Source organism: Triplophysa rosa, linkage group LG2, assembly GCF_024868665.1.
Source record: "Triplophysa rosa linkage group LG2, Trosa_1v2, whole genome shotgun sequence".
In the NCBI taxonomy this organism is placed as follows: Eukaryota; Metazoa; Chordata; class Actinopteri; order Cypriniformes; family Nemacheilidae; genus Triplophysa; species Triplophysa rosa.
The window spans coordinates 4,415,376-4,439,886 of NC_079891.1; the positions used below are offsets into that span (position 1 = coordinate 4,415,376).

Sequence of the window (24,511 nt, forward strand, 5' to 3'; positions counted from 1 at the left end):
AGGGAGCTTTGGAAAAGCGCAAAGCGGAGGCTATAAAATCAGATATGTTTGATCAGTGCCATTCGAATTATGTGTATGAAATAGTATGGTTGTGCTTGTGAAGGAAATCAAGTGTTAAAATGATAGTTCGCCCAAAAAAGAAAATTCTGTCATCCTTTACTGACCCTCTTGCCATTTCAAACCGTTATGACTTTCTTCTGCAGAACACAAAAGATGATACTTTAAAGAAAGTTGGTAACCGAACAACACTGGCCCCCATTCACTTCTATTGTATGGACACAAAACCAATGCAAGTGAATGGGGTCCAGTAAACAACATTCTTCAAAATATCTTTTGTGTTCTGCGGAAGGAAGTCATACAGGTTTGAAATGACAAGAGGGTGCGTAAAGGATGACAGAATTGTTATTTTTGGGTGAACTATCACTTTAAGACGGTCTTCGCAGAGTATAATATTTTATAGAATTTTGCAAAAAAAAGTTTAAAGAAAGTCAATATGGGAAAAATAGTGGTGTAAAAAACACACACAAGTACAAACATTTAATTTTGTTTCCATTACAGCCACTGAAAACACGGAGGCAAGTTTTACACATAAAAGTGAAACGACTAATCTGTCCAAACAATTTAACAACTGTATCCAATAATTAATTTAATTACAATTAAAGATGTAACAAAACCTGTGGGGTTGGTTAATGATGCTTTTGCGTCCTTGAAGCATGACACAATCCAACACCGTAGTTAACAAAAATCTTAGAACACTTAAAAAATGTGTGTTACTATTCCAAAGATCAAAGTCATTGGGTTTTAATGATATAAGAGAAAATAATGACAACAATTTAATTTGGGTGAACTATCCTTTATATGGGCTAACTCTTCTCTGAACCATAATCCATCGAATCTCATGGCATTTTTACCTCACTGAACAATTGAGTTTAGCTATTTGACAGCACAAAACAAAGAATTTTAACACCAACAAAAGTCAGTTATTACTGTAGAAAACATTAATCTAAGCAGGCTGGACAACCACATACTCTGAAATGTATAGAGGGTATGCACGTGTCGTCACTTTCCCACGTGAGCACGCCGGAACGCGCCTGCTTGAGTGGTAAAACACTGGGCAAAATAAATGGTTACAATATCATTAAACGCAATTCCGCGCAACATTTCAGTGTCTAAGAACACCTGATTCCTTTGTAATTCATAAGGTAAGGATCACCATCGAGTCAAGCTGCTTGTAGTTTCAGCAAATAATTGCGTGTTTTAGTCCCGTTTTTTTTGTTCCTCCTACTGAATGCAGCCATTTTGCCTTAGTTTTACCACTCAAGGGAGCGTGTCCCGGCGTGTTCACGTGGTGACGTCAATGCATACCCTCTATAGATGTGACAGAAGTGCCATCTGCTGGTAGAACAATTAAATTACACCTTTTTGGGATTGTTGAGTTAGGGTCTCAGCTAGTTGTGTTCGGTTCTTTTGGTGAGATGTTATCAGGCAGATAGGGAGCAATATCACCATGGAATAAGGCCTAAAACAGACTACACAAGGGACTTTTGTAATGATTTTAATAGTAAAGGCCTTATGAAATCCGTTTTTAATGGTCGTAATGAACGTAATCAAAAGGCCTTTTATTTTGGCGGGTCTCTTTGTCATGTGTTAGCTCGAGCAGGTGTGTGTGCTTTATTACTGTGGCTTTCTGTAAATGTGCTAGATATAAGTAATATAAATAAAATATAAATAAATAAACGTTGAACATTGAAAATTACAGACGCTATCTATCATAGTTTGGCTCGTTGGTCTAGGGGTATGATTCTCGCTTCGGGTGCGAGAGGTCCCGGGTTCAAATCCCGGACGAGCCCTGCATTAGGTTTGTTACTGCGGGAACTTTGTGGTGATTCTTAACAAAAGTATGACAGAACAGTCAAGTTCGCAGTGTTTATCTTGGTGTTAACTATTTTTACGGTCAGTGGATCGAAATATGAAGCTTTTTATATTTTATATCAAAAGCGTATGCTAAATGACTAAATGTTAATGTTAATAGAAATTTAACGAATGTGGTCTGACGCACTAGAATCATATAGTGATCTGATAGCCGAAATAGCTCAGTTGGGAGAGCGTTAGACTGAAGATCTAAAGGTCCCTGGTTCGATCCCGGGTTTCGGCAGTCCTTTATTGATGTAACATGTTTAAACGTTTGTTCAAATCTTAGTGGGGAGATCTTTGCAATGACCTCTCCATCACTTAAAGTCCATTCACAGAGCAGCTTTGCAACAAACAACGATTTAATTTCTAGCAATATTAGTATTTATTACTTTTTATACTGATAAAAGGCCAACATAGACCTTAATGCAAATAATATAATGCCAGGGTTGCAGGGTTGTTTTAATTTATGGTATGTGATTCCTATTCCTCCTTTTGTTTCTATCATCAGCAGTAAAAAATCAACTTTTGAAAGAGTATGTCTATCGAAATATATTTGTTATCAGCTATAAGCAGGATGAAGAGGAAAACGAACCATTAGGCTATCAGTGTTTGTTAATGCATTTTGTTTTTCTATTTAGTTATTTTATTTATTCGATTTCAGTAAATGTATTTCTTGTTTTTGAAATGCTTTGTTTATTGGAACGAAACCGCACACATTTCCATTCATTTTAAACGTCGGATCAAGAGCAGGGTGCTGTGTGCGGTGATGGCCTGTAGGCTAAACTATAACCTTTCTGTTGTTTAAACTTGGTGAAATGATATGGAACTGTAATGCAGCAGACCTGGAACACCTTCATAGGTGTGCATTTACTGAAAGTTAATGCATACCCATAGAACGTTTGCCCGTGGTATAATATATTATTATATACATACATATAAATGTTCGACATATAAAGTAAAACTACAAAATAAACATCACTGTTACTAGTCATATTTAATAATAACTTAGAGTACAGTATGGCTAGATCAATAAACCTTCTTATTAAAAATATCCTAATTCACAGTCTTGGTATTTTGTTTTCACAACCTATTTACAATTATCCTGACCACACAAAGTATGCAACCTCATCCAAGTCCACTGGATAGTCAGTAAGGTGTATGGGGCCTTTGTCAAAATATTCTCCCTTGTAACTTCTCCATCTGCCGGTGGGAAGGTATATATCTCTTTCCTGCTTGCCTGGTTCAAGTACAGGAGCTACCAAAAGGTCATCTCCTATGAGGAACTGAGAGTCAATATTGTAAGCCGCCTCATCGTCTGTAGCAATCCACCAAAGAGGACGGATGATAGGATCACCAGTGTACAGCACTTCCCCTGCAAGTTCAAGAACTCTAGGGGCCACTAGAGACTCGTGGAGGGCTGTGAATTTTTTGGCTATGTTCACCACCTCATCGTCATAGAGCCATGGTGGCAGCGAGAACTGCATAGCTGGCATGAAAGCTGAGAGTTCCAGCCAACGGACGTAAAGCTCGCGATCTGGAAGCCCGCCGGTTCTATCAGTGTGTGCATTTCCACCTACTATGTCAGGTAGAATAAACTGGTAGCCAAGAATGCTTATAGTGAGTACGGTTGGAATTATAGATTTGATGCCCAAGTCATATCCCCATACAGAGTCACGGTCCATAATTCTGAAGAAGCAGGAGATGTTTTGAGACTGATAGCCCGAGCGCAGTTCTGCTCGGTCACTAAACGGTATTGCCATCTCAGTGTAGCGGCGGGTAAAAGTGCTGGGATCGTGCAGAGGAATAAAGGTGCTGAAATCCAGAGGTAAGTAGCTGGTTTCCCCAGCGTCAAATTTAAAAGAAGCCACTCCGTACTTGTTCTTGAGAGCGCGGAGATTAGAGGCATACCAGTCACGGGTTTCCGTGTTCGTGAAATCCAAAATCCCAGCAATACCGTTCCACCAACGCACCAGGGCAGGAAGCTGGCCGCTAGGCGCTCTTACAAACAGACCTCTTTCTACTCCAACACCAAAATTTAAAGAATTATAATTGACAAAAGGATGCGTCCATAAGGTTACCTGAAAACCATCTGTGCATAGTTTTTGAAACATAGCTGAGGCATTTGGGAATTTCATGGTGTCGAACTCAAAGTCTCCATAGTCGCTCGTGTATCCATCATACAGTTCCAGGTGACTGCAGTTAAAGTCATGTTTTTGAATATCAGATGCATATTTTAAAACCGCTTCCTGATTAACTTCTGCTAGAGCCCGTGTAGACCAGATTGGGTGTCTGAAGACAGCTTCCGAAGGAACCTTATTTGGTTTGTTGAAATATCGGCGTACCATGTACTTATGTATGGAGGTGATGTCGAGCCCAACACAGACTCGATAACTTAGTGTAACATAATTGGACTGTCCAGGGTCTGACCTATAGGGGCTCTTGTCATATCGAGATTGGAACAGCAAAGTTTTGTTGGCTTCATCCCAGCCGAGGTGAAAAGGAACAGAGTCGTTAATTTTTATGGCTGTGGCATTGGAAGAAAGCCAGTAGCGTTCCAAGATGCCACCAAAAGCTTGATGATTCAAATAGATGTCACCTGTAATGAAAGGCTCGGGGGATCTCTGTCCTTTCACAGCGATCGGCCAATGTTGCGACCAGGTCTCCGCACCACCGTACCAATGTGAACCGCCGCAGGACATGGCATGCTCCACCAACCGACGCTCCTCCAGCTCGTCCCAACGCACGCGATAGCACGTAACCGTGTCTTTTGGTTTTACGGTTTCTATGAAGAAATTGATATTCCCAGAATTGGATTTGTCACAGCTGATTATTTTTCCTTCTTTTGAACAGGAATCCAAGTCTAGGGTTCCAGACCTAAGATAATACAAATGCAAAGTAAATTATTGTAAACACACGATATCTTTCCTGAGCACAATCTTGTATATAAAACTCACGCAGATAAGTTAAAATACCTGAATTGCATTCTGAATATGACAACCCCAGCTTGATTCCGGATTACATAACCATGTTTGTTAAGGTCTAGGTGTTCAGTCGTCAGAAGGTCGGCTTTGTGGAGAGAAGCGGAATAGTAGCACCACGCTACAATGGCAGCAAGAACAAGTATGAATCCAAGCGCACTCGCTGCGATTAATTGACGGCTATGTCTGCCCACTCTCTTCCGCTTAGGTGTAGAATAAGGGCTCATAGCACTAATGCCAATATCTCCAACCGTTGCTGATACGATCTGATACATTGTTACAACAGTATACAACTTTTTTTTCAGAAAAACATTTGACCTTTCACCTCATTAGGAGGAAGTGGGCTGTTTTAGGTGTAATGTACATGGCCGAGGCACTCACTGACCAGAACGAACTTGATTTTGAAGATTGAATTCCTCAACGTGCAGCCACTTTGTCTCTGGAAGACAAATTAAATGCAAGTTAAAAACATTTGGTTAACAGCTTTGCTCACATGTCATTATGTGGTTGTGAATGTATCGTTCCAATGAATGTATGCTTATTGTGAACATGCAGTCGTTTTTTGTAATCATGTTTCAAGGTTACTGTAAAACACCCTACATGTTTTCCAGTGATCATGTGTGATTGTTTATTGAGCTGTATGAGAAAAATCTAAGGTTTTGTTGTTGTATTACAGCAGCTAAACAGACAGCTGGGTGTTTATTGAGCATACAGATCCAACAGGCACATCCTATTGGCTTTATCAACACTGTCACAGTATGCAGGCTAGTGTGACCTAATTCAGGACACAGAACATAGGGCATCCTTTAGGAAAATTAACTGTGATTTTATTATAGTAAAAGTTTGTTTTACCATTGTTATTACTATGGCCTTAATACAAACACTGTGGTTAAACTGTGAGATAGTATTTGGGTGGTTACTATGGTTTTTTCTACAAATAAAACCCAAACTATGGCTACTAATGTTAAACCATGGTTAATTTTTGTAAGGAACATTATAACAGAATCTGTTGTACTTGAATTTTACAACTTCCTTAGAATTTCAATGTTCAATCGTAGTGTAGTTTTAGAATAAGCAGACACCCTTTATATTAGATAGCACAATACTGCAGCAAAATGAATATTTACACAACACACAAAGACAAGTTTGACAAGCTGGCTTCAGAATTAAAAATGTTTTAGAGTTTCATCCTTTTCTCAACAGAAATGTTCACTACTGAGAAAGCATAAAGACTATTAATGGCTATATTTTACTGAGATGTATTTGATGCCTTCTTAAAATATGTATATTTACATTAATACACGCATCAGATTTCTTACGGCGCTGTGCAGACCGACCGGATCATGACATCACACTACCGCAAGAGCAATTTGAAACCATAGCTCTCGTGGTAGGGTAATTATACGCCGACTGGTCTTTGCAGTATTGCAGGCCATTTATTCAAAAATGTCTTTAGATTTAAAGTGTACAGATGATATAACGCGTGTATACATTATTGCACCTAAAGATGTAATTTCGTGCACAGACGTATTTGTTTTAGCCAATGGCAAGTCCCAAAATGGGAAAATTTCCATAAAATGTATTAAAAATAGTTGTGAGTGACGTCATCATTTACTTAACCACGTGTCATTCATGCGTGACATTGCACGTGGTCTTATGTCATACGTTTTTCCATATAGGTAAGCACTATCTAAATACACATCATAGTGACATAGACAAGGAAGAGGGCATTTCAAAATACAAGAGGTAGAGAAATTATGGCTTTAAAACTGCATACACATTCTTAAAAACGTTTACTAGCACACATAAAAAATACTGTAATGCACTCTAGTGTTTACTATAGTAGCCTATAGTAATGTACCAGTATATAGTGATATTAAGCAGTAGTTAGCTGTATTATGGAAATTATATTTTTTTATGTACTGTATATTGCAGTATTCTGTTCTATTCTAAATATTGTGAACTGACAAACTGTGGTAATACTATAGTACCATTTACTATAGTAATGTTCAAAAACACTGTAATATCTAATAAATTTACTAAAATTTACTTTAGCAAATGCTAGTTAGCATACTACACTATTTTGTCATGTGTAAGTGTAATAGATTGCAATTGACACCGATTCACGTGAATTTTTTTGTATATTTTGTAGGGCTGTAGCTATCAATTATTTCAGTAATCAAGTATTCTACCAATTATTCCATCGATTAATCAAGTACTCTGATAATACACAAGTACTTTTTCTTTATTAAAGAGCAATATTAAGTATACAAGAGAAAATAAGACAGGTCTCTTAAAATGAACAACTAATTTGTTTCCTTTTTAGAATTTTTTTTATTTTTATTGCTGAAATTGCATACATTAATATCTGTGAAAACTAAACCCATTTAGTACATTCCATTGCCATATTACATTCAAAATGCAATATAATACAAATATATAAATAAAAAACATAAATAAAAATAGAAAGAATAATTTCAAAGGTAAACAACGAACTTCAGCTTATACAGTATATGATGCATTTAGTTTACCTAAATTAGTTTAAAATTTTCAAAGTTGTCTTTGTATTTGGAACGATCTTTCAAATACAGTCCGTCAACCACGTCTCTCTCATTCAAGAAAGAACTTTAAACATATATTTTTCATAAATAACAGGTAAATGTTGATTTCTCTATTCAAAAAGTAGAACGGAAGCTTCTTTGCAGTTCCACACACGGTATAGCGTCAGTCTCTTCATGGAGGTAAATGGCAAGGCATTTGTCATGGACTTGGGCTGTGTTATATTGTGAAGGAATTGGTGTGAATATGTCCCATAGGCAATGTGAGTGGTCGCGTGCTAATGAAATTTAAGTGGGCACGTGATGTGCCTTAAGGTGATTATTTAAAGGCTGTTGGCGAGGCTTTCACAGAGTAACACGGCAGATAACGCTCATAAAAAATAAAAAAAATTCTACTTAGTCTAGTACTAGTAAAGTGCTGTGGGAAACCCTGCAGTAAGATATTCCAGGTGAAACAGAAACCAAATCTAACATTAACTTTTGTCAATGTAAAGTCTAACCTGACGTTAGCTAGCTAGCTGGCGTTAGCTAACAAGAAAAAAAGCTCCAAACTAACTAACATCATTAACTGTGTTGTTATCGCCTCTGTCCAGATATCAAAAGTATTCCTGACTCTTGACTTACCTTCAGTGCTACTTCTTGCCCTCTTAAAGCCGAAGTCCCTCAGGTCAAGCTGTCCATATCGCTTGACCATGATGCTGAAATCACCAGCACCTGCGCTGCTATGTCGCTGACTGATGTGACGTCAATTTAAAACAAATCGCCGTGTCATTATGTGCACGTTCCCCTCGTCCACAGTATTTTAGCCTATTCAATATTCGCAAAAACTAAATGTTGAAGTAGTGGTAAATTACCACTGGTAATATTTACACATTCATTGATAAAATAACAGGGGATGGGAAGGGGGGGTGGCCGTTTTAGAAGGGGGATGATTTTGATCATCTTTAATTCAAAGGGGGATGCCATCCCCCCTCAACTCGAGTACTAAGTATAGCCCAGTAGCATACCCCGCGGGAGTCAAAAGAGTGCTTTAGTACATCCACCGTTTATAAAGTGACATAATGTAACAGCGGTTTCTGCTTAGTCAACAAATTCACGTGTATTGCGCTGCCCACGGGGAAGCTTATACAGCGACAGTATTTACAACACTGATAGCTTATCAACCACACGGGAGAACCATAAGCAAATAAGTTCTCTTGTGTTGCTTTTAGAAATATTTGCCAAAACGGCCTTCCATACTGCAGCGCCGCAAGAAGTCGAACGTCTCTGCTTGACAATTTACGTCGTTCTGCCGTAACAAAACAAATGGAAATATAAATATTTTTTACGATAATCTACATGAAAAGGTACGAAGCATACACTCACACACACGTTCACAACAAATCTTCAATACTTACAATAACAATTGTAGCGTGTCCATATTCGTGTAACGTTATATCTCGAGTTGACTTGTCCTGTTATGTCCACGAACTTGTGTCTTAGAAATGTCTTACATACAACTACCGAATTAAAACGGAATTAAAACTTCATTACATGAATGTTAAAAAGAACATACATCGACTGCACGCTGGTCTGCACTGCTTTGCGTCGTTGAACAGTCCAGTTCGACCTGTTTCTGTGAATCATGGGTAATGTAGTACTGTTTTAGGACACCAAATGTATTGTATGCCTATTAGACGTTAACATAAAATACCTCAAAAATATTGTGTTATATTTGGGAGGAGTAAAATGTGGTAGCGTTTAAAGAACAGCATTTTCCTATCATGTAGAAAATATAGTAACGCTGAACACAGGGTTTGTGTGTCATAATAACATGTCCACTAGATGGCAATAGTACATAATATTGTATATATACTGCAGCAAATACTCGTATAAAGAGGACAGCTGCTGTAGTCTTTCTGGGAATCTCCACGAGAGCATGCGTCTTGATAGTTTTGTATGCAAAACCTGACAAAAACGTTGTAATTAAAAACAAAAGTTGTTTAATAAATGTAACATTGTGAGTGAAAATGTATACAACTCATGAACTGAAGTTTCTCCGACACTGATTAGTGCAAAAAGAGGCAAGAAACTTTAACGTCGGCAAATAGATCGTCAAACATTAATGCTACCTAGCAGCACGCTGCAAGGCAATGTCAACACATTAAAAAGTATCTTCTTAAAATAATACACAAAAACAGGACAACCGTTTACAAGCATCAGGCTATATGACCTATAAACATTCTACCACTTATAAAAACAAAAGAAGTGCATATTCATGCATGACCAGAAAATGTCTTATGCACACTGTTGGGTCTAGAAAACAAACATTCTCCCTCTCAGTAATAAACCATAAGTCAAAAATAACATAAAAACAAACAGACATCATCATTCTAGGACTCAATACTCGATCTCATTAAAGTTTTCAGAGAATCCTGAATATGGGATGCTATCTCCAGGATCTAAAGAAAAACACACAGAAGGATAAGAGTTAGAAGGCACATCAAATATGTGCATATTCACTATGCTATGTCAAATTACTGTTGTTACTTAAGTATTCTCTTCCATATGAGGATGCTGCAATTAAAATCAAGTAAATGAAGCCTTTGTGAGGTTTGAGAAGATGCTGTGATGCATGAACCACTGAGACTTTCTGTCCACCCTTTAGGTTATTTATTTGAATTTATAGAACTTCAGCACTAGGAAGTCATTTACTGTATGTAACCATTTGTATTCATTTACATTTTAGCTACATTTTTTTGTCCACTCACCTTTGCAAGGTCCCTTTTTAAACATAATATCATCAACAGCGATGTCACTTCTTATTGATGATCCTCTGACAGCTTCAAATATAATCTGCAAAAAATAACCAGACATTAAACCTTTACAGAAGCTTTAACATGCAAAACAATCACTCGACAAGAAAGAATGTGTGTTGTGAGTCTAACCCAATGTCTTGTGTAACACTCGTAATCTACTGTGGCCTTCATCCAGGACACGCTTTGCTCTCCCTGTCTCATCCAGAGCGACTGCTCCCTGCCCCCTTTATGCAGCAGCACCCTCAGGGTCCCTGTGCCCGAGCCGTACATGTGGTAGAAGAAGATCAGACACTGTGGTCCGGATGACCCCCTGAGTTCAGTCGACATCAGTCGGGCAGACTGACCGGCCAACATGTGTGACGCCTCAATGTACATGAAGTAGCCTTGAATTTAGAGGACAAGAAAAACGTATAAAGCCAGCAATGAATAGGAATGAAATTAGCATCTCTGCATTCACACTAAGATGTAGAGTTGACTCACCTACCCCTAAGGTATGGTCCCCTTTAGGTCCTGTATAGGATGTAGGTGTCTGTCCCCTAAGTCGTAACCAATGTCCCTTTTTGCTTTTCGATTTCTGGGTGTAGCCGCAGTCACCGGTTTCAAAGTTACAATGTCCAGGAGGAGGCTTCAATGGTCCTACAAGGAGCAAAAATCAATGAGACAAGCTATAATGAAAGCTATTTAAAAATATAGAAGTAATGTAAAACTAAATGTTTTGTAGCCATTTCGCATCTGAAACATGGTAGGCCAGTAAACTGGTTGAAACCCTGTCTATTTCTGTCCACCAAAACCAGCACAGCCTATTTAATTTCTATGTTTGTGAGGGCAGATGTTCTTCATTGCTGTGGAATATAGGTCTATAAACAGAACATTGAGGAATCTTAGACAAGGGCCTTGCCCATTTTCAAAACCACATTATTTAAAACAAGTAAGGTCTGCTAAGCCACGTTAAATGGTAAAACTGTATTTTCAGTAATTCACCCTTTAACAAGACTGAAAATATGATTTATATATTTAGTTCATGCTTTCCATTAACATGCACACGTGGCGGTATGCTGTGAATTCTTCAATTTATGTTACAGTCATTCCAACAAAATGTTCCACTAATAGAGGATGTTCATCCACAACTCTACATACCCGTGGCAACCCGACAGTCTCCAAGGGTCACTGAGATATCATCCAGAGATAGAAGTCCACAGTCCCAGAAGTTTCTGCAGATGCTGACAAATGCTACCTTAAAATGGTACCAAAAGATAAGAATACAAAATAATAAGACTAAATTGGCTCTTGAATATTTAAGACAAAAAATATTCAAATAAGATTTCATTAAGATGTAAACAACACTGGTTTAGAAGCAATTCTTATTTCATTTTTTTTATCACATATATAATTAAGTCCTAAATAAAGTGATTCTGGACCAGTGTTGTGTCTTGCAAAATGGTCCATAATGACGTTAAAATGAACATCATAGTTAAAAAAGGTCGTCTTGAACTTTTGAACTGATAACTTCATAACTGTTCCTTAGTAATCTTATACACTCACCTAAAGGATTATTAGGAACACCATACTAATACGGTGTTTGACCCCCTTTCGCCTTCAGAACTGCCTTAATTCTACGTGGCATTGATTCAACAAGGTGCTGAAAGCATTCTTTAGAAATGTTGGCCCATATTGATAGGATAGCATCTTGCAGTTGATGGAGATTTGTGGGATGCACATCCAGGGCACGAAGCTCCCGTTCCACCACATCCCAAAGATGTTCTATCGGGTTGAGATCTGGTGACTGTGGGGGCCATTCTAGTACAGTGAACTCATTGTCATGTTCAAGAAACCAATTTGAAATGATTCGAGCTTTGTGACATGGTGCATTATCCTGCTGGAAGTAGCCATTAGAGGATGGGTACATGGTGGTCATAAAGGGATGGACATGGTCAGAAACAATGCTCAGGTAGGCCGTGGCATTTAAACGATGCCCAATTGGCACTAAGGGGCCTAAAGTGTGCCAAGAAAACATCCCCCACACCATTACACCACCACCACCAGCCTGCACAGTGGTAACAAGGCATGATGGATCCATGTTCTCATTCTGTTTACGCCAAATTCTGACTCTACCATTTGAATGTCTCAACAGAAATCGAGACTCATCAGACCAGGCAACATTTTTCCAGTCTTCAACTGTCCAATTTTGGTGAGCTCGTGCAAATTGTAGCCTCTTTTTCCTATTTGTAGTGGAGATGAGTGGTACCCGGTGGGGTCTTCTGCTGTTGTAGCCCATCTGCCTCAAGGTTGTGCGTGTTGTGGCTTCACAAATGCTTTGCTGCATACCTCGGTTGTAACGAGTGGTTATTTCAGTCAAAGTTGCTCTTCTATCAGCTTGAATCAGTCGGCCCATTCTCCTCTGACCTCTAGCATCAACAAGGCATTTTCGCCCACAGGACTGCCGCATACTGGATGTTTTTCCCTTTTCACACCATTCTTTGTAAACCCTAGAAATGGTTGTGCGTGAAAATCCCAGTAACTGAGCAGATTGTGAAATACTCAGACCGGCCCGTCTGGCACCAACAACCATGCCACGCTCAAAATTGCTTAAATCACCTTTCTTTCCCATTCTGACATTCAGTTTGGAGTTCAGGAGATTGTCTTGACCAGGACCACACCCCTAAATGCATTGAAGCAACTGCCATGTGATTGGTTGATTAGATAATTGCATTAATGAGAAATTGAACAGGTGTTCCTAATAATCCTTTAGGTGAGTGTATAACGTCAATCTATAATATTTAAAACCTATTGTGAAATGTGGATAGTACAAAAAAATGACCAGCTCACAAATTAAAGTAAAATATGTCAATTATTTCTTCATGCCAATATAACTGCATGCTTCGAGCAAGAAATGCAGCTTTTGCCATTTGAAAGACCAAATCAACCGAGACAAAAACAAAACGGGTGCCATTAGCAAACATTAAACCAGAAAATGATATGTGAAAATATAAAGTTAACACAGGCGATAACAGCGAACAGTGATGGGCCACTCCGTTGCGAATCCACAAGTATTTTGCCATGTAAAGAACTTATTTAAAAACGTAACTTTCTATGGTACCAACAATGGGGAAAGCAATGAACGTGCACACAGCATTCACCGAAGACTTGCTGTTGAGTTATTATTGCTCAAAATCACAATCCCTGAGATTACTGCAAGAATTCCATTTGAAGTCCTATTATATTCGTTCTCGGGGTGACCCAAAGTACACCGAATGATTTGTGGTGGCTTATCAGTTCAAATGCTTTAGCAAAACAAAGAAGCATTAAAACTGTATTTGTACTTATCATTATATTTGATGATATAGCACTTATCACAATGTCCTTCCATTACCCCTAATCTAAAGAACACCAAAACCATAATGTTGTTTATCATCAGACGAATTTATTACATACAGCTTATCAACATCTGAACACTGAAATAAATTAAACGCAGCTATGGTTATGAAAAGCATAAAGTTACGTATTTCTCACATTTACCGAACACAAATCCATCCATTTTACACTTACCTTTGTAGGCATTGGCTTCGTGTACGTGACTTCCACTTCCGTCCAAACATCTCTAGACCTCTCAGACACGGTCCAGATTTTCTCCTGAGCGACTTTGTTTTCGTCATAGATGTAGAGAGCAAGAGCATTGTCTATTTTCACGAAGCCATGCAGGGCATAGTAGAACCTGAGGCAGTATTTGTAGTTCCCCGGCAGGGTGGGTCCGAAAAGGCGACCCACATACCCTGGACGAGACGTGAAGCGTGTGTTGGCCAGGAGGAAGGACCCTGAGGATATAATTCATGGATTAGAGATAACCCAATGCAAGCAATCGCTTTCGTTGCTTTTGCTTTTAGACCTTGGTATTTGACATCAGAGAGAATTTTGTATATTTCAAAGCCTTTTAAAGTTTTTCTCGTTGGTCTTCAGTGAGTATTCATTACCATAAATGATCACAATTTGGTACTTTGAAGAGATACGATTTCACAGTGAGTTTTCAACTACTCCAGATAAACAACAATGCCTCACTATATGAGGATTGAGATAGAATTTGAGTTTCTTCCTGTCATACTTTACACATCTCAAGAAATAATGGAAGAATAGCCTCACGTTCGCACCAGTGCCTGTGGTGTGATCCCCTATGCGGTAAACGTTTGGTTTTACGGAGACCCTGTTCCACACCGAACCTCCAGTTTCCTCCTGGTAATACTGACACAGGCTCTCTTCAAAGTCGCAGTTTGCAATTGAGGGGTCAAAGGCCGGCTCTGAAACGTGAATCACACAAAACAAACTTGCCAATCTATTCAAACTGCAAATTTAAAAGGAAATGTTTAGGGTGGTTGCTAATTAAACAGGAACATTTCCTTATACAGCACTTTTGAGCTGTTTTAAAGCCCCCAATTTTAGTTACGTGTGAGCAACGTTTTTAGACAAATTATGAGAGATTTTATGTTATTTAGTACTGGAAGACAAAAAATCAAAAGGACTTTACGTTTAGGATTTTACCTATGTAAATGTATGAAACAATGAACAATATTCATTTGATTCGCATGATCAGATAAGCATGACAGTACCTAAACTATAAAGCAAATTTTGGAGAATCCTGACCAAAAAGACATCTCTAAAAAATACTTATAAAAACTGGCTGGGATTTAGAGCTCTGAACACACGCAGGTTGTGTCGTGATGCTTAGCTGATTGTTATTGCTTATTGTACAAGTGTTTGTTCTCTTCCTTAAATCTGATTGGACGAAAGGCATTTTAAAGCCCTGTTCACACCAACCAACCAACGAAAAGAAAACTATAACTTCAAAGACAAACTATAACAATTAAAAAAATTCGGTTTATGCACATCAAATGTTTTATTCCAGTTGACCGACACTAAAAGATTAACAATACAAGCTATTCAAAGTTAAATGCCAATTAATATATAAAGAAATATTTCATCATTTCCAGCCTTATGTCATTCCAAACCTGTATGACTTGCTTTTTTCTGCAGAACACAAAAGAATATATTTTGCACAAACACCATTGGACCCCATTGAGTTCTATTGTATAGACATGAAACCAGAGACATTTCTTAAAATATCTTCTTTTGAGTTCCACAGTAAATGATGACAAAAATATTTGGGTGAACTATCCCTTTAAGAGTGCTGATGTCATACTGGAACAGATTCTGAATCCATGGACTCCAGCACATCTGCCAGTATGATATTGCTTTTATCATCAGCGTACTGACCTGTCTCTGTGTGGCAGAACTCAGGGGAAAACGAGATGTCATCCACAGCAACGTAGCCACCGCGAGCACTGTTGAAGGCCACCTCAAAAACCACCTAATAAATCAAATACAACAATCACAAAATGTTTGATTTCACTTTCATTACTTCTGCTACATTGCAGAAGGCTGTAATTCAGAGTAATACGCGCACTACAAGTTTGTGTGTGTGGTGTTATAATTCTGTAAGGAGCACTTGAGACAGAGAAGATCTCCAGACTCGCTCACGCACTCATTATTTACACTGTCTCCCAGAACTGGCGGCTCACACTCAAACACGGCCGCCGCAGCACTTCGTGCTTATATTAGTCCTACAGATGAAAAACAAACACTTTTTTTCTCCTCGGAAAAGAGATTATGTTATGCCGAGCTGAAATAGACAACACTGTGGACTACATTTGGAAATCTCAGTTATGAAGTTTATATGAACGTGCCAAGCTTATTCAGGACTTCGTAGTAATATTTATACTGCAATTCGTTACAACTGATTCTCATAGAAATTCTGCTACATGGTTTTACTTTAGAATTTTGTTTCATTAGACTTTATCAGTAATATATTATAATCATTTTTCTTACTAAATCACTAACGATATGCTGAAAATTATATGTTTATTACTGGGATAAATGTAAGTGATTGTAAATAATAAATGTATATTAAATATGCATGTTAATTGTATAATCATATTACCCGTTTATCAACTGGAGTTGTAAATATATTTATGATGTAAAGAACTGCAATCATTTGCATTTGTTGGACTTCAACTTGCCATCTTTCAAATGTATAAACATGTAACTAAAGAGGCTTCTTTATACAGTAGGCAGTACGTCAGGTTTCAGTTCTAGTGGGTGACTCTAAAGTCAGAAAGTATATTTAAAATGGGCTTAAATATATCATGGGTCATTAAAACTTGAATGATATACAAACTGAACATACCACCTGTTCTAAACAGAGCATTACTTTTAGACAGCAACATGTAAATGTCTGTCTTATGTGATGGCAAATAAAACAACCAAAAATGTGATAAACATCTTATTTAAAAATAGGGCTGTCAAACGATTCATCGCGATTAATCGCATCCAGAATAAAAGTTTGTGTTTAATTTTAAAATTAACTAGTTAATTTTGTATTTATAAACACACATACACAGTACATGTATACATACTGTATTTAGGAAATATTGTCATGTATTTATTTATATATCATTTAAATGATATATAAATGTTTATTGATTTTAATATTTTTCTTCAATTTATGCAAGTATGCTTTTATGAATACAAAATTAATATGCACAGTACACAGACATTTATGTGAGCAAACTTTTATTCTGGATGCGAATAATCGCGTTTAATCATTTCACAGCCCTATTTAAAAATCAATATAGATTATTTTACAGAAAAATGAATGAATACAAGCTGTTTTAAATCAATTTACTTGATGCATTTGACTTTATTTCCATGTATTTTTTGTATTCTAGATTTTTGTCATTATTCTTTAATTTACTATTGCTGTTACTTATTTTGCAGTATAGTTAGTATACTGTATAGTAGTCTGAAATGTTAAATAAGGGGTTTAAGGGGTTAATGTTGTTTTATACCCTCTGCTTTTTTAATATCCCCATCTGATCAAAACAAAGGCAAGACATTATGCCTTACTACATCACTTCACAACAACATTAATGTAATCTAAAGATAGATAAATAAATACCTATCAAACAGATATTATGTAACGGCCCAGGCTGTGAGCGTCTGTTCTCTCTTACTAAGTCTGGGTTTCCATGTGTTTCAGTCCTGAGGTGTTATTTACTGAGTCCTGCATTCCAGCACATACTAAGGCAAAATTTACTTATTGTATTGTAGAATTTAGATGAAAAATCAAGTGGCAACAATTGGTCAACATGTTTCATCTTCTGAAACCACAAAGGTTGAATTTAATGATATTATCCATCACATCATGGAATGCTTCAGTGCAATAATACTTGTACATATGATCTGAACAGTAGCATAACCAAACTGCACAGTGGAGTTTTGAAACTAGGTTTAATGTACCGTATTCTCACTTTGGATAAAGCATCTGTCAAATGTGTAAATATAATGTAAATGTTGGGAGGACATATAGAACATCACTGACCTCCAAGGGATGAGGTGCCTTGATATCCACTTGCACTAACTTCCACCTTGGTGTTGCGTACACATCCGGCCTCCAGATCTCCTCATAGTGTCCCAGCTGGTCTTTAGTGAAGACGGAGAAGAAATTGCCAATAGCTTGATCCCTTTGATAGTAAAATGACAAGCATCCCATCATTGGAGTTGTTGTCATTGGCGACACCAGCTTGGCCACCTCTTGGAACCTTTTAGCGTAAACCGAGTCCACATACATGTAATGACCTAGTTCAGAGTGGAAAAATGAAAACAAAGGATAAATTCACAAAACACAGAGCAGGAGAGCAGACATGTTTCACTGGGAGAAACTTGTTGGTCTATTTGGAACGCTTGGGTCACAATGAGTCATTCCAGATGCTGGGTTATTGTACAGTATGAAGTTGGTTGATAATCTGAGTGTATTACCTCTTTCATTGTTCATGGTGTGATCATCAGGAAGGTTTGACTGAGGGTCCCGCGCTAAGCTTCCCCCTACGTACCAGTTCACATTGGGATTCCACTGATTACTGTAGCCACACAAGTGATGTTCCTCAAAGTTACATTCTGTAACACAATGGACAACGTTAAACATTCTCACCATCCATTTTCTATAAAACTTTTCCTATGCAGGGTCACAGCATCTCAGCATATCTCAAGTTGACTGTTATTATATGAAAAAATAATTGGATAAAAGCGTCTGCCAAATGAATAAATGTATACTACTTTCAAATAAAATGCATAATGAATTAATATAGTTTTTGGAGGACAGTATGGCATTAGCATGACATGTCAAAGTACAGATTTGTTGGTGTAGCAAAGCTACATAGTATCTATAATACTCAATATACTGTTTATGCATATACTGTATGTAGATGGATTTATGTAAGATTTTAAGTATTACATTACAGGACTTACCTACACAGTATCCAGGAATGATGTGAATTTCAAAAATAGCAACGCTGTTTCCCATTCCTCTGCTGGGCTTGCCCTCAAATAATAGCTGAATATGAAAAATAAATGAAAGCAATTAATGTGAAATGGTGTAAAAGGCTGTCCTGAACCATTGTTTTGACTCTATATCGCCATCTCTGTTATGAAACAAAATGACAGGTTCTTACGCACTTATTTTTGGTTAAAGTCAAATTACTCCAAGCTAACATTCCAAAAAAGAAATCTGATCCTGGCAGCTCAAATTATAAATCATTATTATAAGCATACCGCTATGAATCAGGGAAAGGTAAGAAGTCAGTTTTTAACATTTTTAATTTTAATTTATTTCTTATCATTTAAGAAAAGAAGTAGACTTATTTATTAGGTGTACTAAAGCAAAGTTTATATACTTTATGTAGTAAATAGTAGTACTTGTAAGTGTACTATTTCAATACTACTTGGGACTAAATTGACACTTTTTAGCTTATAAAAGTGTACTTTTAAGCATGGTTTAGGTGTAACAGTGTAACTACATTTTTTCTGAGAAGCACAGGAAGTAGACTGAAAGTATACATTTCTTATTTTGTTTAATAGGAGCAATGTGGAGATTTTAGCAGCATCTAGTGGTGAGGCTGCGGATTGCAACCAATGGCTTACTCCACCCCCTCCTTTTCAAAGTACTATGGCAACTGACACAGGACAAGTCATAAAAACATGACGCTTCATTATGTAAGGTCTTTATACATCTCTGAAGACAGAGTTATGTATATTATATTGCATTTCTATCAATAGATCCTCCAAAACAAATCACACTGGATCTTTAAAAGAAGTATACCAATAGCCTACTTGACCAATAGCCCGTTTAAACTAAAAACATGGAAGTCATTATGAAAGGATACAAGCATTTCAGAAGCTAGCAGTCTTTTGAACTATACATCAATATACAAAGTCCATTGCATTTTTCCAGTATTACACGCATTCTAACTATAAATAGTAAATTGACTATTTATCAATTGAAATTTAAGAACAATGCACTTACAGCACAATAGCAATTTAATGTGTTTTGTACTTTAATGTACGTCTTTATTGTGTTTTTTATTTTATTATTATTGTACGTAGCGACACTGTAGCACTTTGCTCAAGACAAATTTCCCTTCGGGGACAAATAAAGTTTACCCTTACCCTTAAATAAATATTGTATTAGAATATTAACATTAAACACCGAAAATAAAACCCCAATGGATCCATTTTTTCATACTGCTTTTAAGAAAACTAAATGCTTTGTTTACATTGGACAATATATACACCTACCCAATGTTCTCAAATGTAATTTCCAGAAACGCATAATTAGTGTTGTAACCTACAGTAGTTCAAGTGGCTTATCCGATCAGAGCAGAGGCGTATGTATTCACTGTAGTATTAACAAAGGCTTCTTTTCTTCCTTCAGCTCCACTCAAACCCTTTTTTATGAATACAGTACTCTGGTAATAGTGGGACTACATTACATACACAAACCCTTTGTTTTGTTATTTTTCTTTCAAATGCTCTGAAAGGAACCATAACATTTCAGGCTGATACCTGGTAAGCCCCAGTCATATTGCGAAGATCCACGCTGGCAATAAGCCAACTGTCTGAAGGTTTTTTGGTCGTCCACAGCATGTAGTCGAAGTTCTCGCCCTCGGGTCGCAAGTGGAGCTCAAGGAACCCCGAGCCGGTGATCTGATAGACTATCCGCACACAGCTCCACTCATGAAGATCCAGCTCTGGACTGATCAGGACATACTTTTCTTTCTCGCCAACAGAAGAGTCTGCTGTGATGAAGCGACCTACAAGATGAATGATATACATTTTTTGAAATAGGCCTACACATTAGGTTGAAGAACGGATTGAAAATGTGTTTGTGATTGTTTGAAACACTGTCTCCATTATTTTTTTCATTGGAAGCTTGACAGGTATAACAATGGAGTCAGGGTTTCTAAAGACAACTCATGATCCATATAAACACAGATTTCAACAGTAATGAGCAGATATATCAACCGATAAAGTAAATGAAATGAACGGGTGGTCTCTGCCGCACCACATTTAGCCAAAAAACAGGTGCGGTTCACAGAAATGTAATGTACACAATAACAAGGACGATGAATCATTGGAGACCCTGAGATTCATTTAACTTTTTCAACTTAAACAGACCACGAACCAGGTCTAGACCAGAAATGATTGTTCATAAAGACTGAAAATTCTAAATGAATATTCGTGAAATTGAATTACCAAAGGACTCCTTGTGAAATCATGAATCGTTGCTGGAAAGACGTTTTAGAAACTAAACCTCTTAAAGCTGGCAACATTTGAAGTTAGATAAAAAGTTTGAGAATAAAAAACAGAGTAATCAAGAGATGTTAAGAATCTATCCGCTTGTTTAACATTGTGTGCATCAAACTTCATTTTGATGTAAGAGTGTTTGGCCTCTGCTGACTCAAGTGATCTTTTCTCAGACCTCCGGATGTTCTTAGCCAGGGCTCATAACAGCTTATGGCCTACAGTATGTTTCCGATGGTGAAGTCACGCGTTTGTAAGGTCCATCGATATTCATCCTCATTTTAAAAAATTGTTGATCATTCTTTTTGAAATAATAAAATCTAAAGTAAAATGTGGTTTGGACATACATTTGACATGGGTGTATCACACTGTATAACAGACTGTGCTGTGTATAGTCACAGACCATGGTCAAGGTCAAAGGTCACCACACAGTTTACACTATCTTAAAGACTAGCACAGAGATGGCAAACATCACAAAAAGTATGACTTTGTATAAACGTGTTATATACATCATGGGTTCCCCTGCTGAGACTGATTCCTTGCAAGGGTTCCACTTACTTGAACAGTTTTAGGCACTATTTCCTTTCCATTGATGCCTTGCTTACTGGGGGTTTGTGAAACTGCTTCAGAACAATGTATTGTGAAAGTGCTGTACAAATCAATGACATGAAATTAAATTAACTAAAAGGAAAAAGAATGATGTCATTGACCACCAACAGACACAAACAAATATTTGCTGTTTTGTTTCTTTTGTTCTCGTAAACTACTCATTTATTTCAAGTAAAAAATATAACTGAAAGGCAGAGCTTAAATTCATACAGATGGCATATTGTATTTACATTTATGCATTTGGCAGACACCTTTATTCAAGGTATACATTATGTGTGTTGTATGTCTCAATGTGTCATCTCTGCACATTTAAGCCCCTGCAGCATCTGTTATTTCACATAGCAGAAGATCATGACTGGTTTGAAGTATTCCCATCACTTTTGTGTCTCTATAGTAAAGGTTGGACATTAAGCTAAGCTCTGTGAATGATGGCTGTGCATCTCCAAATGTTTAAAATTATTTACACAGCTGTCTGAAAATGCAACTTGAAAAGGTTACCAGATCCACTATTGAGGTCTACAGGGTCCTTCTCGGTCTCGTTCTGAAAACGTTCACCCATATTTCCAATGTTCTGTATTCTGTGCTTAACAGAATACTTCATTTTAAGCATCTGTCACATAAACAATTAGATATTTTCTCATAAAATAGCAATAATTACTATGGCAAAAGGATAAAATCAACCTGAAATTCTGAATCAATCATTAAAATAAATTAGGAAAGTGCTTGATTTTCCTAAACTAGAAAGTCTGTTGTGTTTCCACTACAAAGTCAGTGTTGTCCAGGAAACCAAACAGAGACACACATTGGTAGCCCGGTCTTGTTTTATAGTTCTATTTATTGACCTGTGGGGAGAAACTCGGTACACACGATCCACATGCACAGACATACAAGACCATACTTCCTTCAATACACCTCAGTTCACAGACAGTCACAAGCATATCCTCTGTTATGCACACAACAGCTGAGGCCACCCAGTAGTTCTCAGCTAAAGCAATGATAACAATATCTATTTTTAGTGCACAATTCAGTTATGATAAATGCTTGTTCTTTTGAATTCAACATTAAAGGGAATTCATAAGACAACGAGGACGTCCAATGTGCAAGACACAAACCAATAAAACGATCTATGGCAACTCTTAGCAGCTGTTTTGTGTCAGAACGAGACCATCAGAGATCAGATAGCTGTGTCATACACAGCACACAAAGAAGTGCAGATGTGCAACTAGTATAAACACAGGAAAAAAGGACAACCTTTTCTATGTCTGCCTAACAAAGATATTAATACATTGCAATGTTTTCATAATGTTTTAACATGTTTCATGTTTTAAATGGCATTTTTTTTATGCTGGTAAAATTGTGAAAAGGTATTGCATTATGCATTGCAATGCATTATTCATAATGCATTACATAGGCTTCATTGAAAGTGTTATGCAACTCTTTAAAAACTAGTTGTCTCCCTGCCAAAATAAAACAGCAAAGATTCCAGTGGGCAGCCTATTCGAATTCATGCAACTTGTTGCAATGAACGAATTCTGCACTCGCAACAAAGCAAGTTTTTTGGCGAAAGGGGGTTCTCATACCTTCCTCGTTTATGGTCCAGGCAGCATGAGAGGGATCGGACCTGTAGCCGCAGCTGTCCGACTCGAAACTGCAGGAGCCGGGCAGGAGCTGCGACTCGGTGCTCACTACCGCTGCGACTGCTGACGGATGACAATACACAAACAATAAACACATGTATAAAATAAATAATTATTAAAAAAAAACACTCGTGAACACTTTAAAGTAGACGCGAACATGCAAACTGCTCCATTCGGTAGCAACAACAAAAATGCACGTGAATAAATGCAACTTTAAATGCATGAGCAAATATTTCTCTATCAAGCCAGTGCTTATTTATAAATGTCGTTAAGGGTTCAAACGTGTTCAAACTTACCTAGGAGTACTGAGAGGTGAAGCAGACTCATGGCAGAGGTTGCGGAGGGATGCTGAATGGAAGAGTGGCGGTTCGCTAACGCAGTTTACGTACGACAGCGCGCTGTTGTATAAACTCTCCATGCCGCTTTGACTTTGGCAGCGTTGAACAGACAGTGGGAGGAGGGAGAGGTTGCTGAGGTCTCTTTTTTGAGAGCAGGCTAGAATTAATACTCTTAGGTAAGGAGTTTTCCCTCCGTGAAGACGCAATATGCCATTTTTTTGTATTCGTCGCAGACAGACGGATAATCACTGAAATAACGTTACTCCCTTAGGTGAGGAGGTCATTGAGAAATATTTAACAATTGAAATGAAATGTATTTGTAGACAGAGCAGACAATGCTCACACAATTTAAAAAACAATACTTTATTATTTATTTATTAATGAATTTCCTTATTAACTGTTGCCAGTAATTGTATAATTAATATTTGTAGGCTACATTCCACGTCTGCTGAATTCCAACCAAAGCAAGTGACGTAACATTATAAGTAAAGAATGAGAGCATGCCAATGCACGTACTCTTATGCAAAAACATTACTATTGGGTTGTTTAAAAATTAATATTAACTACTGTAGATTTCTGTGCAGTATTCGAGGTCTGCAAACATTGAAAGCAGTATTGACATAAATGCAAATAACAATATTCTATTTGGAATTTGGAAGAAATATTGTCACAAACTGAAACGAATAAAAAAAGACAATTTTGCCTACCTGAACACTAAAAAAATAAACAAAAAGTGATTTGCCAGAATTGCCAAGTATACTCTTTTTTGTTTTATGCACATTTTATGCATTTTATGCTGTGATCCAACTTGTTTTTTCTCATACGGTATGTTTCAAAATTACCCTGAAGATCCATTCTGTCATCCTGCTCATTTCCCCAGACTAAGTAACAATTAGGATGAGGTCACAGAACAAGACTTTTATTGGTGTAAGCTAAACTAAACCAACCTGTACACCGGCACAGTCAAGACGATCCATCGGGGCAGAGTCAAACCCT

General features: G+C 37.4%; 2 protein-coding genes and 2 non-coding genes across 7 annotated transcripts; 2 read left to right on the forward strand and 2 right to left on the reverse strand.

The window, feature by feature from the left end:
• Positions 1-1,778: 1,778 nt before the first annotated feature.
• Positions 1,779-1,850, forward strand: trnap-cgg (transfer RNA proline (anticodon CGG)). Its single transcript has one exon. It is a non-coding gene; the product is annotated as a tRNA-Pro (tRNA).
• Positions 1,851-2,082: 232 nt separating this feature from the next.
• trnaf-gaa (transfer RNA phenylalanine (anticodon GAA)) lies at positions 2,083-2,155 on the forward strand. Its single transcript has one exon. It is a non-coding gene; the product is annotated as a tRNA-Phe (tRNA).
• Positions 2,156-2,392: 237 nt separating this feature from the next.
• Positions 2,393-9,069, reverse strand: si:ch211-117c19.1 (myogenesis-regulating glycosidase). 3 transcript variants are annotated; one of them, XM_057349083.1, is made up of 4 exons: positions 8,075-9,069; positions 5,278-5,331; positions 4,887-5,013; positions 2,393-4,788 (listed from the first exon to the last, which is right to left on the reverse strand). In XM_057349083.1, the coding sequence occupies exons 1-4, from the start codon at positions 8,142-8,144 to the stop codon at positions 3,012-3,014; spliced, it is 2,028 nt and encodes a 675-aa protein (XP_057205066.1). In that variant the 5' UTR covers positions 8,145-9,069; the 3' UTR covers positions 2,393-3,011. The 3 variants fall into 3 exon arrangements, with proteins under 3 accessions (XP_057205066.1, XP_057205049.1, XP_057205058.1); XM_057349066.1 differs by having other exon boundaries at positions 4,887-5,331; positions 8,848-9,069; XM_057349075.1 differs by having other exon boundaries at positions 4,887-5,331; positions 8,075-8,105.
• Positions 9,070-9,431: 362 nt separating this feature from the next.
• mamdc2a (MAM domain containing 2a) lies at positions 9,432-23,584 on the reverse strand. Of its 2 annotated transcripts, none has more exons than XM_057363482.1 (14): positions 23,474-23,584; positions 23,121-23,240; positions 20,194-20,441; positions 18,601-18,685; positions 18,112-18,249; positions 17,675-17,931; positions 15,511-15,604; positions 14,391-14,537; positions 13,795-14,060; positions 11,386-11,482; positions 10,729-10,884; positions 10,378-10,631; positions 10,201-10,285; positions 9,432-9,891 (listed from the first exon to the last, which is right to left on the reverse strand). In XM_057363482.1, exons 1-14 carry the CDS (start codon positions 23,502-23,504, stop codon positions 9,830-9,832), a joined length of 2,040 nt encoding a protein of 679 aa, XP_057219465.1. In that variant the 5' UTR covers positions 23,505-23,584; the 3' UTR covers positions 9,432-9,829. The 2 variants fall into 2 exon arrangements, with proteins under 2 accessions (XP_057219465.1, XP_057219473.1); XM_057363490.1 differs by having other exon boundaries at positions 23,121-23,237; positions 23,474-23,526.
• Between the last annotated feature and the right edge of the window lie 927 nt (positions 23,585-24,511).